Raw genomic sequence first — 14,717 nt, 5'->3', positions numbered from 1 at the left:
GCTTCCCTCTGGTTGTGGCGCAGGCTGCAGAGTGCACGGGCTCAGTAGTTGCAGCACGAGGGCTTAGTTGCCCCGCGGCATGTGGGATCTTAGTTCCCCAACCAGGGATCGAAACCATGTCCCCTGCATTGGAAGGGCGGATTCTTAACCACTGGACCACCAGGGAAGTCGCCCGGGACTCATTATTTTTGGAGAAAAATTTGAAGGAGAAGCAGCACAGCAAAAATCCCTACCTGTGCAGCCACCTCCTGAGATGCCCCATCTATGTTTCTGGTCTGTTTCCTTTCAGTCTCTTCTTACACGTGCCTGTTTTACATACACTCTAACTTACATTATAGTAAAGTATGTATTAGGTAAATGCAATTGGATCCCAAGGTGTTCGAGAAGGCAGCTGTGTGTCTCCCCCTCTCCCTGCCTTTACCATCTCAAGCATGATATCTGGTCTGTGCTCTCTCCCCTCGAGGTATTCATCTGCCCAGCCTGTCATATAAACCCATCGTCCAAACGATTTTTGGGGTGCAGACCTAGTAGCACCCCTACACCCTTGTTCACGTTGGCATTGGCATGTGTGTTGGGGAGGGAACTTTGGCCATCTTTGGCATAAATTTTTCATTCTGTTAACCAAGAGTCATGTGTATGACTCAGAGAAGACGGAATTATGCAGGAGAAATAGTGGGGTTGGAAATGAGATCAGCTCTGTCGAATTCTTCCACAGTGGTTATTGGAGAGTCCCATGGACTGGAGGCAAAACAGACTGGTAGAGAAAAAAGATGCTTCACTAGAGAAACAAGAACATGGGGCAAAGGAGAATAAGGAGCTTGCTTGAGATCATGCTACGGTGTGGAGAGGATGTGAAGCCCCACAGAGACGGACACTCATTTTCTTTTTCTAAGGACTGGGCTTTGGAATATCAGAAAAGGCTTTGGGGTGTGTGTGGGGTGTGTGTACGAGGGCATTCTTTGCAGCATGGCGTATGTTACTCAGACACTGGAAGCAAACAGATGTCCATCGATGGTTACCTGAACGCTGGTCCAGCAAAACTATGGGATGCTGCCCCGGAGTCAGGAATGACGAAGTCACTCCAGTGATGTCGACATGACATGGTGTGACTCATCTTTTTCTTTGCATGAAAAAAGTAAGTTTCAGGATAACATGGACAGCATACTCCCATTTTTATGACCCTCTCCCCCACAAGAGGTATTTTTGCACACTTGTGCATGTAAATACATGGAGGTCTGGAAGGTTCTTCACCGAAGTTAGTGTTTATCTTTGGAGCTGGGGGTTGCCTTTTATTCTTTTTTTTTTTTTTTTTTTTGGCGGTACGCGGGCCTCTCACTGCCACGGCGGCCTCTCCCGCTGCGGAGCACAGGCTCCGGACGCGCAGGCTCAGCGGCCATGGCTCACGGGCCCAGCTGCTTTGCAGCATGTGGGATCCTCCCGGACCGGGGCACGAACCCGTGTCCCCTGCATCGGCAGGCGGACTCCCAACCACTGCGCCACCAGGGAAGCCCACCTTTTATTCTTTCAAGTGTTTTTCATCTTTATGTGCAGAGATCTCTGTCTTAAGTCACCTCAGCGTGCCTCTACGGAAGGTGGAAAGGTACAGGAAACGACATAGATCAGACATGCATTCAGGGTGTTTGAAACCATTCAGAATAGAGTTGTTCCCTCCACAGGGGGAGGCCACATTGCTTCTTGGGGCTGGTGACCGAGAATCAAAATGTGGAACGCAACCTGTTGTTAGGTACTATACCCTTTTCTGTTCCTAGTATGTATTCTGTACGTTAGCACCGGTGATGCTGACTCCAGGGTCTCAGGAAATGCAATGGGGTGAACCGTGGGGGCCGGGATGACCTGGAGGGCTGCCACACTTCTAAAAGAGGGCCCGATCCCGGTCCTAGCCCACGTCTCCTCTCTGAAATGACGCTCAGAATTTCCGGGAGAAGCCAGAAGGCCTGACTTCCAATGTAAGCAGCTGAATCACCTGGTTTCCCTGGGACTCTGGCTGTAGAGAGAAGACAGGTGGGTTACCAGCAGCCTCTGGCGGTCCTGAGGTTATTTATTTATTTAGTTAGTTGTGCTGGGTCTTAGTTGTGGCAGGCAGGCTCCTTAGTTGCAGCTTGCCAGCCTCTAAGTTGCAGCACATGGGATCCTTAGTTGTGGCATGTGAACTCTTAGTGTGGCACACGTGTGGGATCTAGTTCCCTGACCGGGGATTGAAACTGGGCCCCCTGCATTGGGAGCGCGGAGTCTTAACCACTGCGCCACCAGGGATGTCCCAGTCCTGAGGTTTCTCACTAGCTTGTGACCCCTTTTATAGCCGAAGTTTCCTGTGATGGTTCAGAGACAGGAGGAGATGCTTGTCTTGTACAAGTTCTTCCTCTCTTTCCAGGGGCTGCCGAGAAGGGAGTTTGGGGTCAGACAAATTAGGTAGCATCTGTTTCTAGAAGACTGTAGCTGACTTCCCCTAAATCCCCTAGATTTTTATGTAGAGAATCAATTTCCCGTTCTTGGCTAAAGTACATTTTGAAATGTCTCCAACCACCCTGAGAGTCCTCTCATTTCAAACCCAGCCATGAACTCAGTGGTTCAGAATGAGGGCGGGGTGGCCAGATGGTTGAGCTCTTGCTGCAGCTTCTCTGAGAAGCTGTGTAATTGGAACAAGATTTTTTGAGCCTCAGTTTCCTTACCTATAAAATAGGGGCGATCACGTCTACCCCCTCGGCTTGTTGGGAGGTTCAGTGAAGTACAGCAAGAAAAATGCTTCAAATAGCTCCTGACACATAGAACATTCTTGGGAAATGTTCTCATTTTAATGAAAAAATTCTGGTACTAGTGCCATTGTTCATTGTGTGGATTACGTTTTAGCTTTTGGTAACTTTTTTCTTGATAGTAATACGTTAGAGGGAGAAATTCCTCAGGTGACTGCTGAAATAATCCATAGAACTGTACGAAGACCAAATAACCTAGAATTTTTTTGTTGTTATTAAGATGCGATCTACATGCCATAAAATGCACAGATACTGTTTTCAGCTCACTGTATGTTAACATTCGTCAGCACCCATGTCAGCACCACCTTGGTCAAGACCATTCCATCACCCCGGAGAGTTCCCCCTTGCCCCTCTCCACTCGGCCCCCTCCCCAACCAGAGGGAACGGCTTTTCTGATTTCTTTCAGAATTTTGCTTTAGTAAGTCTATTTTTGACATACAACTTTATAGAAGAGTCTTAGCACCTTCAGAATTTCATGTCTGTTCAGCGCCACCACCTCTGATTTCCTTACAAGCTCAGAAAACCCCCCACTCGCATTCAGGCCTCTTTCTCAGTATCTGTGGCTCTTTAAGGACCTCCGAAGTTGGTTGGGTGGAATTTATTTCTGGACTACATGTGCAACTCTTTGTAAAGCAGTTTCTAGCTTAAGATGTGGCACGTCCCCTGGGATTGATGAGGACCGTGTGCGCGCGCGCGCGCGTGTATGTGTGTTCGGGGGTCATAGATACGGTGACTTATGAGGGGGTATTTATTTGTAGCGGGGAGGTTAGCGCCTCCTGTCTTTGTAGTGAGCACACACTTTCCATTAACATCAATGGGATTTAGCCAGGCCCATGCAGAGAGAAATAGAAACTGGAACATTTGAAAAAACAAACAACAAAAAACGTGGGTTATGGCCCAGAACAAAACAGCAGCCTGGGGGAGGGGGTGGGGATTCTGCAAAGCGGCGGTGCTTTTCCAGAATGGGTTTTCTCTCACCTCTGTATGTGGTCTGGTTATGCGTTTTTTTTTTTTTTTCTGAAATGTACCAGTTTTGCTTTGGCTTCAGTGTGTACTTTACATCTGAGTGGAAACAGGAGTAATCCTTTGATTGTAAAGATGTGTGGGCCTTTGGAGGAGTTTCACAGAGCAGCACATCTCTGGCTAAATTTACATAAGAGATTTGAAGTCCTTTGAATCTAACTTAATATATTGCATGGGATAAACAGTATGAAGATGAAAGCCTCAGAATTCACTACTGCTAACCTTGGGGCGATTGTGCTCTCTGCATTAAAAAAAAAAAAAGACTTTAAAAGGAGGGGTGGCAAGTGTATTTTGTAAGAAAAAATGAATGACGGTTCTTGCCTTTCTTGATACAAGAGGAAAAATCTAGATGAAAATAGATTCTAGATATGGGTGACTCGCATGCCTGTGAGTATAACCTCTGTACCAGGTTTTTATGAGTTGGGGTATCTGACTTGGGAAGGTAGGGCAGTTTAAAATTTTCTTTTTATGAGTGTGTACTTACGCAATTAATACTTTAATATGTTTTCTTTATAGAAGTTTAAAACATTACAGGAAAGACTGAAGTCCCCATTCCATCTTAGCCCCCTACCTTGCAGAGGAATCTAACCAGTAGTTGAGGCCAGTGGAAAATCTTTAGCAGTATAGGAGAATCTTCGTTGGTGTTTATTTGAACAATGTTACATTGTTATGTTCCGGAAAGTTAATTTCCCTACTGAGAGGTCAATACAAACAGGGATGCATTTCACTTTGGGTCCTGGTGGACCATCTTACTGGTTCCACCTACCCAGGTTTCTCCAGAGGCAGAACATTGTGGCGGTTAAGCCTCTGGAACTAGATTCCCTGCGATATCACGTAGGAGCAAGATTATTCAGCCTCTGTGTGTCTCAGTTTCTTCACGGGCAGTGTGGTGATCTCAGCCACGACCTGCACTAAGGGGTGGAAAGCACTTCAAATGGCACCCGCACGTGACGAGTGAGATGCAGACGTCAGAGGTCACCATCACTCAGCCCTCACCTGTGGCCGGACGGTTCTGGGGTTTCTGTGTTTTTCACTCTTAGGAACCCTGTGGTGGTGGTGACTGCGGACGTCCCTGTACACGTGTGTGTCAGTGAGAGTTTTTCCGGTGCATGAGATTCAGAGAAGTGGGTTTGCTGGGGCTTCTGCCCTTGGAATAATTAGCAGGTCCTGCCCTGCTGCCCTCAAGTGGCCTCTGGCCTTTTCTGTCCCCGGCCCCAGGAGAGGAAGGTGGCTTCCACCAGGGCTCACCCTCTCTCTGTCTCTGTGCAGGGCTTTGTGCTGGCCGTCACCATCATCCGAGAGGCGGTGGAGGAGATCCGATGCTACGTGCGAGACAAGGAAGTCAACTCGCAGGTCTACAGCCGGCTCACAGCGAGAGGTCAGCCTCCTGGCCCCAGTGGGGCCGCTTCCTGCAGCAGGGCCCCCAGTGTGTGTGTGGGGTGGCCCACAGGGTTGCAACTCAATCATGGGCCGCTGACAGTCAGGGAGCAGAGTTCAAGGCCCGGGGCTGGCGGGTGTGTGGGTGCCCCGTGGCAGGGCAGTCACTCGTTGACGGCACCAGGGAGGCCAGCGTCTGCCCCAGGACCTGGGGTTACTCCAGCCGCATCCCTGGGCTGCCACTGCCCTCTTAGAGCCAGTCCTGTCATCTGCCTTGTGCCTCATCAACCTGGAATTTAATTCTGTGTGCTTTGCATCCTCCCACACGCGTTTCCAAGGCAGTGCAGCTTTAAAAGATACTCTTTCAACATTACAAAACGAACATTACAACTTTGCAATGTGAGTTTTTAAGAAGGCACCAGACTTAATATAATAAAAGCTGCATCTGTGAAGGTTTCTTTGAAGCCATCTTATAAATCCTTAAGATGGAAGAGTGAAGAGTGACTAAATCTGACCCAAAGAGAAATTACTAGGTAACCTTTAATTTGAATTTTTGAAATGGGGGAATTTTAAAAACCTGCTCAAACACACCGTTGAGAACCCACAAAACAACCCAGCCAATGTCGACTTCTGTTTCCAACTACAAATTCTACCTAGATTTCCTGTAAGGTTGTATTCAGACTTGAGAGAATGTTACTGAAAGTTCCTCGAAGATTACTGATCCCATTCAGGGATTAATAATGTTTTAGGAGCGGCTGAGGCGAATAAAAACTGTGGTTTGCCTTCAGGAAATTGAGAATTCGGAAAGAGATAAGATAGATGCCCAAGGGAGCTTGCAGCCAGCCAGGTTGTGAACTGCTGTATGTTAAGTGCGTTAGTCTTCTGAGGAAACAGTCCGTCCATGGTTTCCGGGGTTTGAGTAGAATTTTCCTTCTCGGACAAATGTTGGAGAAATTTATTTAACGCTCCAAATTTTTTTTAAAAAAGTATAATCCTGTGAGGGCATGAAAGTATCTTGTTTTAATGCATTGAAATAGATTTTCATAGTTGGTGGTCTTAAAAAGTTGCAAGTCTCTGGGAGAAGGGGGGATTTAGAGTTGGTATAGAAATGCTTTATTATTGCTAAACTACTGTATTTAGGACGTTTTGCTCCCTAAAGAAAGAAAACCCAGCGTAATCTTTGCAAAGGCAGGTGGCTTGGGCTTTCCATGTGGGTAATCAGAAGACCCCTCTGGAGTATGTTTTTTTGTGGTTTGTGTATATTAAATCCTCCCTTAATAACATATTCTGACTATAACATTTACAATGCTTGGCAGCAGACAAAAGCCCCATGGAGAGGGTGCGGTGGGTCTATTTAGAGCTCAGGAGGAGGGGCCCTGGGATCCCATTCATTCAGCCATCCAGGCTCCAGACCTTCTTTGGTTCTTTTCATATTGCAATTGCTTTTCCTGTGAGTGATTTTTTTGCCCTCCCCTGCAGACCCGACCCCCTTCTCAGCCCCTGCTTTAGCTTCCCTCAGTTCTTGAAAAGATCCAGAGGAGAACTGGCAGATGGCTGTAGCATTAAAAACTTGTCTTCCTTTGTGGGTCTCCTTCTGTGGCCCGTGGTTTCCATTGTCATGCCAATCCAACAGTAGGGGAAGACCTAGCAGAGTTTTGAATATTAACCCAGACCCTGGCTCTGCAATTTGTTTTGAAAGGCCCCAAAAGGCACTGAAGAAAACTGTCAGCTTGGAAAGTGAAGGAGGGGAGGTTAGTTATTTGATACCCTGTGGGGGGAAGGGCCAGAGTACGAAGCCCAAACTGGAGGATTTCAGAGAGAGGAAGAGAAAGAAGCCTTTTTTTTTTTTTCTTTACCTTACCATTCAATTATTTAATAATATTTTCTTGAGTGAGGCTTTTCAAAAGCAAAGGGAAACAGATACGTATATGTATATCCACGCAGGACTGTTTTCTCTTTTTATCACATGGCATCTTAAAATGTACTTTTCAACACTAGTTTTGGAGTTCAAAAAAGTTTGGAAACCAAAATGCCAAGTCCTTGATCGTGAGATTATAAGCCATTATACTTATCTGCATTCGGCATCATTTCCTGTTTAATAACAGCAGTACTTGTACTAATATAGTTAAATATTTGGGGTGGGTGGGTGATAACTTCTAACTAGAAAAATAGTTGCAGAAATCACGTGGAAAACTCCTATTTGCCTTCACCCAGATTCATCGGTTGTTAAGCTTTTGTCTTTTTCATGCTTTCCCCTCACTCTCTCTAAGCCCTTGGAGAATTAAGTTGCATACACGATTCCCTTTTAACCTGTAAATACATCAACGTTTAATTCCCAGTAGGATGTTCTCCTTACATAGCACAGTATAATTACAAAATCAGGAAGTTTATCATTACATTACTGTTAATCTCATCTATACTTCTTACTCAGAATTCGCCATTTGTTCCTAAAATTTTTTTTTTTTCCCTTGTCCAGGAGCCGGGACAGGTTTGCCTTTTGCATTTAGTTGTCCTTTCTCCCTGATCTCTTCGAACTTGGCAGAGTTCTCCGGATTTCTTTATGACATTGACATTTTTGAAAAGGACAGGCCAGTTTTAGGCCAGTTACTTTGTAGCTTGTCTGTCAATTCATGTTTGCTCGAGGTCTCAAAATTAGATTCACAACAATGCAGGAATTTATGTCATTTTAAGAATGCCAGTGGCACAGATCCTGCGATGTTACCAAAGTTGTAGAGGCATTATGTTAATCGAATTGAAAAGGTTTCGAACTTGGAGAAAAAAAATTGATTTTAAACAAGTGAATTAAAAACTCTGGAAATAAGAAATTCACCATTGGGAGAAAAAAATGGATGATCTTTTTTTTTTTTTTAATTGCTGCTTCCAGTGGTTTAGATCATCTTATATCATTCGAGGTGTGTCTAAAACAACACATCAATGGATTAGTTTTTAATGTAATTGTCATAGTTTAATAAGAAGTATTTGAAGTATTTTAATATTGATAATAAAATTAGCCTACATGTAGAAATGACATTTTATTCATTCTTCAAGGATATTTGAAACTCCATCACTTTCCAAAGTCTGTGAGAGGTTTCTGTATTACAGAGATAAACTTGAGGGGCTGGGACTTTGGAAAATTAATAGTCCAGCAAGGTATCCAGGCATGTAAAGGGGATGATTACAAAATGTAACTAGTAGTTATACTTTAGTGGCATGAGTGTTGTGGTCCTTAAGTAGAATATCCCCTTTCGTGACCACCACATTCCTGGTTCTGAGCACAGTGCCTGGTGGTTGGGGAGAGTAGTGGTTCTGAGTTTGTGCCTGGATTCAAGAGTTCTGCTTCTGCCTCCCGCCCTGCTGTGGGGACAGATCCCTTAATCTGTCAGTAAATTGGGGATAATAATAGTGCCTACCTTAGAGAGTTGCCGTAAATATAACTCTTGCAGGAGAAAAATTTAGCACTGTGCTGGGATTTGGTCTGTGCCCAAGAAAGGCAGTGCTGGTGGTATCGTAGCAGGAGTTCATTAAATATTGGTGGGTGAGTTAATGGAGGTAGGAACCAGAGGTTATGGGAGGTTACGGGAGCCCATCAGAGAGGAGCTGATGATGTCTTCCTGGAAGAGGTGACCTGCATCCTGAGTCTTCGAGGTTGGAACAGCACTGGCGTTATGATTGGTGGTGCTGAATGCAAAATGAACACTTGGGGCCTCCATTCAAAAATTATTCAAGATGGCGGCAGCAGAGCGTGAAACCAAGTAATGGCCCCTTCTGAGTGCAGGGCCCTGTGCCTTTACGGGAATCACATGCCGATGAAGTGTTCCTGGTAAAGAGTTCTCCAAAGGTCACAGGCTGGGATGGCTAGAGGCGTGGGCTACAGAACCCCAGGTTCTGGCTCTGTCTTGTTCTTCCCAATTCCGCCTTGTTTCCAGAGCCTCTCCTTCCTGGGAAAATAGAAGAAAAAAACATATTGGCCCGTGAAGACCTGAGACTCTGGGAAAGTTTATTCTGTGATCCAGGAATCTGTAATCAAGGCATGCTACAGGGAGAAGGTGGCATTGGATCTGTTTGAAAAACGCTGTCCAGATTGGGAAGCAGGAGAGAAAAAAAGAAAGATTTACCTACTATAAGCCAGCCAGGTGCTGGACAAGGTCTGGTCTGTAATTATTTTAAACAGCCTTATGGAGGTAGCTTTTACTTATGGGGAACTGAGGCTCATAGAGGTTAAGTATTGTGTCTGAGATGATGTAGCTGGTTAAGGGGTAGAGCTTGCTGTGAACCCCAGCTTGTCCGAATGTAAAACCTTAGCCTATAAGTCTAGGCTCCACTCTGTGCCTGGAGCTGAGGCTCACACTCTCCCATAGAATATCTCAATGATTGCCATGGCGTTCAGCCTTAATACATATGCTACAGAAGGGCTTCTAGATTTAAGTCCATTTTAAAACACTTCTTTTTTAATTGAAGTGTAGTTGATTTACAATGTTGTGTTAGTTTCTGGTGCATAGCAAAATGATTCAGTTATACATATATATGCATTTTTTTCATATTCTTTTCCATTATGGTTTATTACAGGATATTGAATATAGTTCCTTTTGCTGTACAGTAGGACAAAACACATTGCTGAGTCCAAAGAAATCAATCCAGCCCCCTCATTCTGAGATGAACGAAGTGTTGAAAGCCAAGTAGGAATGATGCTTTTAGATAAATAAGCATCCCCTCTCCTCCTACTTGGAATCCACATTTAAAGCTGATCAGAGACTTGAGAGGGTCTTATTGGACTTTTATGCATTCTATGACTTTAATTGTGGAGCTGTCCTTCCAAATTAATAGCATTCAGTGGCACTGCAAACACCAAAGCCGAAGAAGAGAGGGTCTTGAAGTAGTAACAGACCCAGCAAAACTTTGTTTTGTTACTTGAAAGATTTGGGTTGGGTCAGGAAAGAGTAATTAGTCAAGGAATTATCTTTCTTTATCCTTGTCCTTACCAAACCAAAACTTTAATTCTGGAGGGGGAATCTGCCTTGCTTATCACAGGTAGTAAGGGCAGTTGGATTTGCATTTTTACCAGATGAATTCCAGGGGTCTTCATACCAGGAATGTTTTCTCAGACTAACTTGTGATCAAGGGCTAAATGAAGCAAGTGGATAATTAGCCTTGAAGGAAAGTGCAAACAGAAGCAAAATTAACACAATTGCTGATGCTTCTTTCCTGCTGGGGACATCTGGGCACATGGTGAACCGTAAGTCGTAAGCCAAAGGTCTGTGCAAAATGGAGAGACTCCCTCTTAGTTTCAGCTTTTTAGCACATCTGTGGTGTAAAAAACGGAACGGATATCTTTCCTCTTCTCCAGTTCTTTTCAGGTTGTTCCTTCGTGCTGCTCTGTTTACCCTTTCCCAGTTACAGAATAACCTCAAGGATCTCACTTCCATTTGAGAGTGATGTCTTTTTTTCAATTTAGTCCAAAATCCACTTTGCACCATTATTTAGGATTGCAATTAATGTGACTAAAATTTGAGGTCTAAGGACACACATGTGTTTCTTTTAGGGCGTTGTATTCCATTGGAGTTCATCAGAAGGTAGGATAGGGCAGGGAACATGTGTTCATTAACGGGGAGTTGTTTAGCTAATAATTAGCTAAACGAAAGCGCTGTATTCTTAAACACAAGTACCGTTTGTTTTCATACTCTGTTCAGACTTAGGATAACACTAAAACTGCATTATGCTTTTTTAAAAGAAGAGGGTTACAGTGATGGTCTTTTAAAAAATTTTTATTTTATTGAAGTATAGTTGATTTACAATGTTGTGTTTGTTTCTGGTGTGCAGCAAAGTGATTCAGTTGCATGTATATATATATATACTCTTTTTCATGTTCTTTTCCACTATGGTTTATTACAGGGTATTGAATCTAGTTCCCTGTGCTATACAACAGGACCTTGTTGCCTATCCATTCTATGTATAATAGTTTGCATCTGCTCAATGATGGTCTTTTTGATATTACTGCCGCAGAAGTACTGCAAAGGTCTTTACTGAGGATCTCAAATGCAGCTCAGTAAGCAAAGCATTCCCCTTCCCAGGCTTTCCTCATTAAGATTCAGAGCATTAGCTTTTACAAGTCTTAAAATAGGTCTTGCCAAACACTTTCCCATAATTCTCTGACAGATGTGAAGTTTGTTATTTCAGACCCAGAAGGTTCCTTTTATTCTTTCAAACTACTCAATTTGACTTTATTACAAATCGCTGGTGAACTGATCTATTGTTTAATTAAAAAAATTTAAAAAACCCTGAAAAAAAAATCTCAAATGCAAATTGCACTGTTATCTTTCCCAAAAGGTATTTCCCCCCTGCCAGGGGTGTTGGCCTATTTCATCATTATTGGGCACCAGAAGCAGGGAAGGGCCATTTATGTATTTATTTTAAAAGCCTCTTTTGCGTATACACTTGTTAAATTTAAACTACAGCCTTTCTTTTAAAGTTCCCGCTAATTTAAACAAAAGCCCCAGGAAGTGTCCCGTGGAATTTATAATAATATTCTTCCACCCTTTGCCTGTTTTCAAATAACAGTCTTTTCTTAGGCTTTGGGGAATGCAGACAACCTGATCGGAATATGAAAATTTCCACTTTAAACCTATGAACTCTGCGGGGTCTGCAAAGGCGTTTTCGTGTCAAGCCCAGGAAACGTACACATGCTGTAGAATTTACAACTCATCACTGTCACAGTCAGATTAGAGTTCGAGTTAAAGAGTTATACATTAACCAGGGTTAGTGCACAGAGCTTGCTGCTGAAGACCTGCAAAGGCAATCAGTGTCCTGCAGGCACAATGAAAAATAGAAGTATAGCTGGAGGTGTTCGGAGGTCAAAAAATTGGCCCACACGTACTAGCGCTCCGGAATTTACTTTTTTTTTTTGGGCTGTTCTGCAGTGTGACTGAATTGTCATTTGCTTGTTTCGACTCAAGGGAAACATCTGGTTTCTCTCTGCAGTATAGACAAACTGCCCTTATTCTGAAGCTCTCATCCATGAAAAGCACGGTTTGGGCTCAATGGGTTTGCTTATGAAAGGCTTGGGGGTCCATCTCTGCAGAAACAAACAGCTCTAGTAATTGGAAGTTTGTTCCCCGTTATAAACTCTAGCTCAGAGGTGACCTGGGTGAAGTGGCAGAAGCTGAACGGGATGCATTTCTTTTATAGAAGGCGTTTTATGATTTAGGATGTGTCCGGCAGAGAATCGGCCACTTAACCTTTGAAAAATCTCTTACCCGACTTCTGTAGAGTTTCTGCAAAGATAGGTAGGAATCCCAGAGCCTAGAGGTTGGAGACTGGGTGTGACAGGGTCCAAAAGAAAAAAGAGGTCTGGGGGGCAAAGTGAGGAGTTCTGTGGCTTCGGATCTCAGAACACGGCCGGATCTTCCTGTGCACTTTATAAAGGAAATGCGAATGGGTGTTATTACTCCCGTTCAGGACCCGCTATGTAATTTGTGGGACTCAGTGCAAAATGAAAATACGGGGTCACTTGTTTAAAAGTTATTAAGAATTTGAAGATGAAAACGGTAGGTCATTCACCCAAGGGTGAGGGGATCTATGTGAATACACAGGTCACATGCCCATGGGTTGGACTCTGCTTCTAGAAGTTTTAGGAATCTCTAGGGTAGATCTCACACACACACACACACACACACACACACACACACACACACACACACAAAGTAGGGGTGCTTGGGAAGTATGTCTGCTAACTTCTCAGTGGGGTGTTGGGAGAGAATTTTCTTCTAACCAGATAATGGACTGTAGGGAGAGCTCCTCTCGCTTGAGGTAGGTAATAATCACTTCAGTGTGTTATTTTTCATGTATCGTATTCTCTTGCTAGGAAGACGGGGGCTCTGCCATCGTGCGCATGTTTCTTGTTCTTTTTTTGCAAGAATATTGGTAGAAAACTCAGAACAGTGGTTCACGTGAGGTTAGACATTATGTGTTTTGGGCCCTTTCCACAATTTTCAGAGTCTTGTCGTTCTGGAAGTTAATCCCAGCCACTGCGCGCTCAGCTTTTCTGACTCTGGTCCTCTTTCTCTCCTGCCCCAGCGGTGCCTCCCCTACCTACTCGTGGGCTTCTTAGAGAGGGGCGTTTCACTTGGACCTCGGCAACCAAAACCCCAGTAAACGTTGGAATCGAAATACTGGTCTCCGCTTCCCCTTCTCTTTCTTTCCTGCCGCTTTCCCTCCTTTCATTCTTACGGTTTTAATTTGCCTTTTCTCGTTCAGAGCGCACAGGTACACAGACACGTGCTAAGTGTGTGTTCTGTGTGCAGGCCTGAGCTACACATGTTTGATCACCCAGAAACGGTAGTGCGGCCCGAAAAGTCCCAGTGTGTGGGCAGGACCGTGCGTTGGCTCGATAGAGCGAGTGAATCTGAGGGTCTCCCTGTGTGGAACCTGCAAAGCTGAGGCTCATCTCCGCCAAATCCTAAAATGCTAATGAGGGAGCTGGGGCTGAGAAACCCCAGTGACCTCAGGGTGGTGTGGCCCCCGCTGCCCTCCTCCTGAGATGGAGCCAGTTACAGTAGGAGGGTTTGTCCGAGGAATCGGCCTGCTGGGTTTAGTCAGAAACTGCTCTGCAAACACAGCGGATTAAAGGGTTTTTGTTGAGGCAGAGCAGATGGACAGAGAGGCAGAGTTCAAATTAACCGATCGTAAATCAGGACCCTGCCGTGGAAGGGAAAAATCTGGGCCTGGTCACTTAAAAGTTTGAGCTAATTTAATTTATTATATCTTTTTCTTATTGGAAGAGCACCTCATGTTTATTATAAGAAAATTGTCGTGAAGAATTTAGAAAGTATTTTTGCCAAAGAAAGGGGTAAATCTCCTCTGTCCCTAGAAGGAATCACCCTTAACCCTTTTAGTATAATCTTCCTGCTTTGTCCTTTGTCTCACTAACACACACATATATCCGTATGCAGTTATTATTTGATAAGAGTTATAACAGTGCTCTTCTTAGGGTTAAATATTAAGAGCAAACTTGTGAGCAGGTCTTGAAGATCAGAACACAGGCTCAGGGATGGTTTGGGTCAGGCCACCAGCATAAATTTCAGTAATAAAACCAAAGACAATGTGTAAATTTATGTTCGGGAAAGTTGGGGCGAGCTCAGGCGAAGGAAAAGCTCACTGGCTCAGGGGGTGGGGGGCACGATGAATTTACGATCTTCCCTCGAGGAAGGCTTTGATAAGCTGTCCAGAGAGAGCAGCGTATCTGTATGCATTTTTCCTGTTGCCCCCTCATTGGACAAGAAGAATTGTTCAGGTCGGAAGAGAATTCTGCGCGTGGAGCCCGCTCTTCATTCTGCCGTTTCTAATGAGCTGACTCGTAGGGCTCGCCGCCGTTCTCTGTTCCCTCTGCCAATAGAGCGACACAGCGAACGCTTGAGGCTAGTGAGTCCCGAGGATGCCCAGGCGCAGGCCATTGGGTTGAATTCGTGCTTTACGAAAGCAGGGCCCTATCAGATGCTCCCGTCCTAGGTGGAGAGAGTCTAGCCGTCCTCAGAGCCACCTGCCACGTGTTTT

General features: G+C 44.5%; 1 protein-coding gene across 13 annotated transcripts in view; it reads left to right on the top strand.

The window, feature by feature from the left end:
• ATP9A (ATPase phospholipid transporting 9A (putative)) overlaps nucleotides 1-14,717 on the top strand; it is a 136,865-nt gene that overhangs the window by 32,955 nt on the left and 89,193 nt on the right. For all 13 annotated transcript variants that reach the window (XR_004522009.2, XR_002178091.3, XR_012326398.1 and 10 more), the window contains one exon: nucleotides 5,064-5,172. Coding sequence is in view for 7 of the 13 variants with exons in the window: in XM_073793106.1 (XP_073649207.1) it covers nucleotides 5,064-5,172 (109 nt within the window). In the remaining 6 variants the exon portion in view is untranslated. The remainder of the gene's footprint in view (nucleotides 1-5,063; nucleotides 5,173-14,717) is intronic.

This window comes from Tursiops truncatus, chromosome 15 (assembly GCF_011762595.2).
Source record: "Tursiops truncatus isolate mTurTru1 chromosome 15, mTurTru1.mat.Y, whole genome shotgun sequence".
Taxonomy (NCBI): domain Eukaryota; kingdom Metazoa; phylum Chordata; class Mammalia; order Artiodactyla; family Delphinidae; genus Tursiops; species Tursiops truncatus.
Note: the sequence above shows the minus strand (reverse complement) of the source record. Positions and strands in the feature narration are given on the sequence as shown.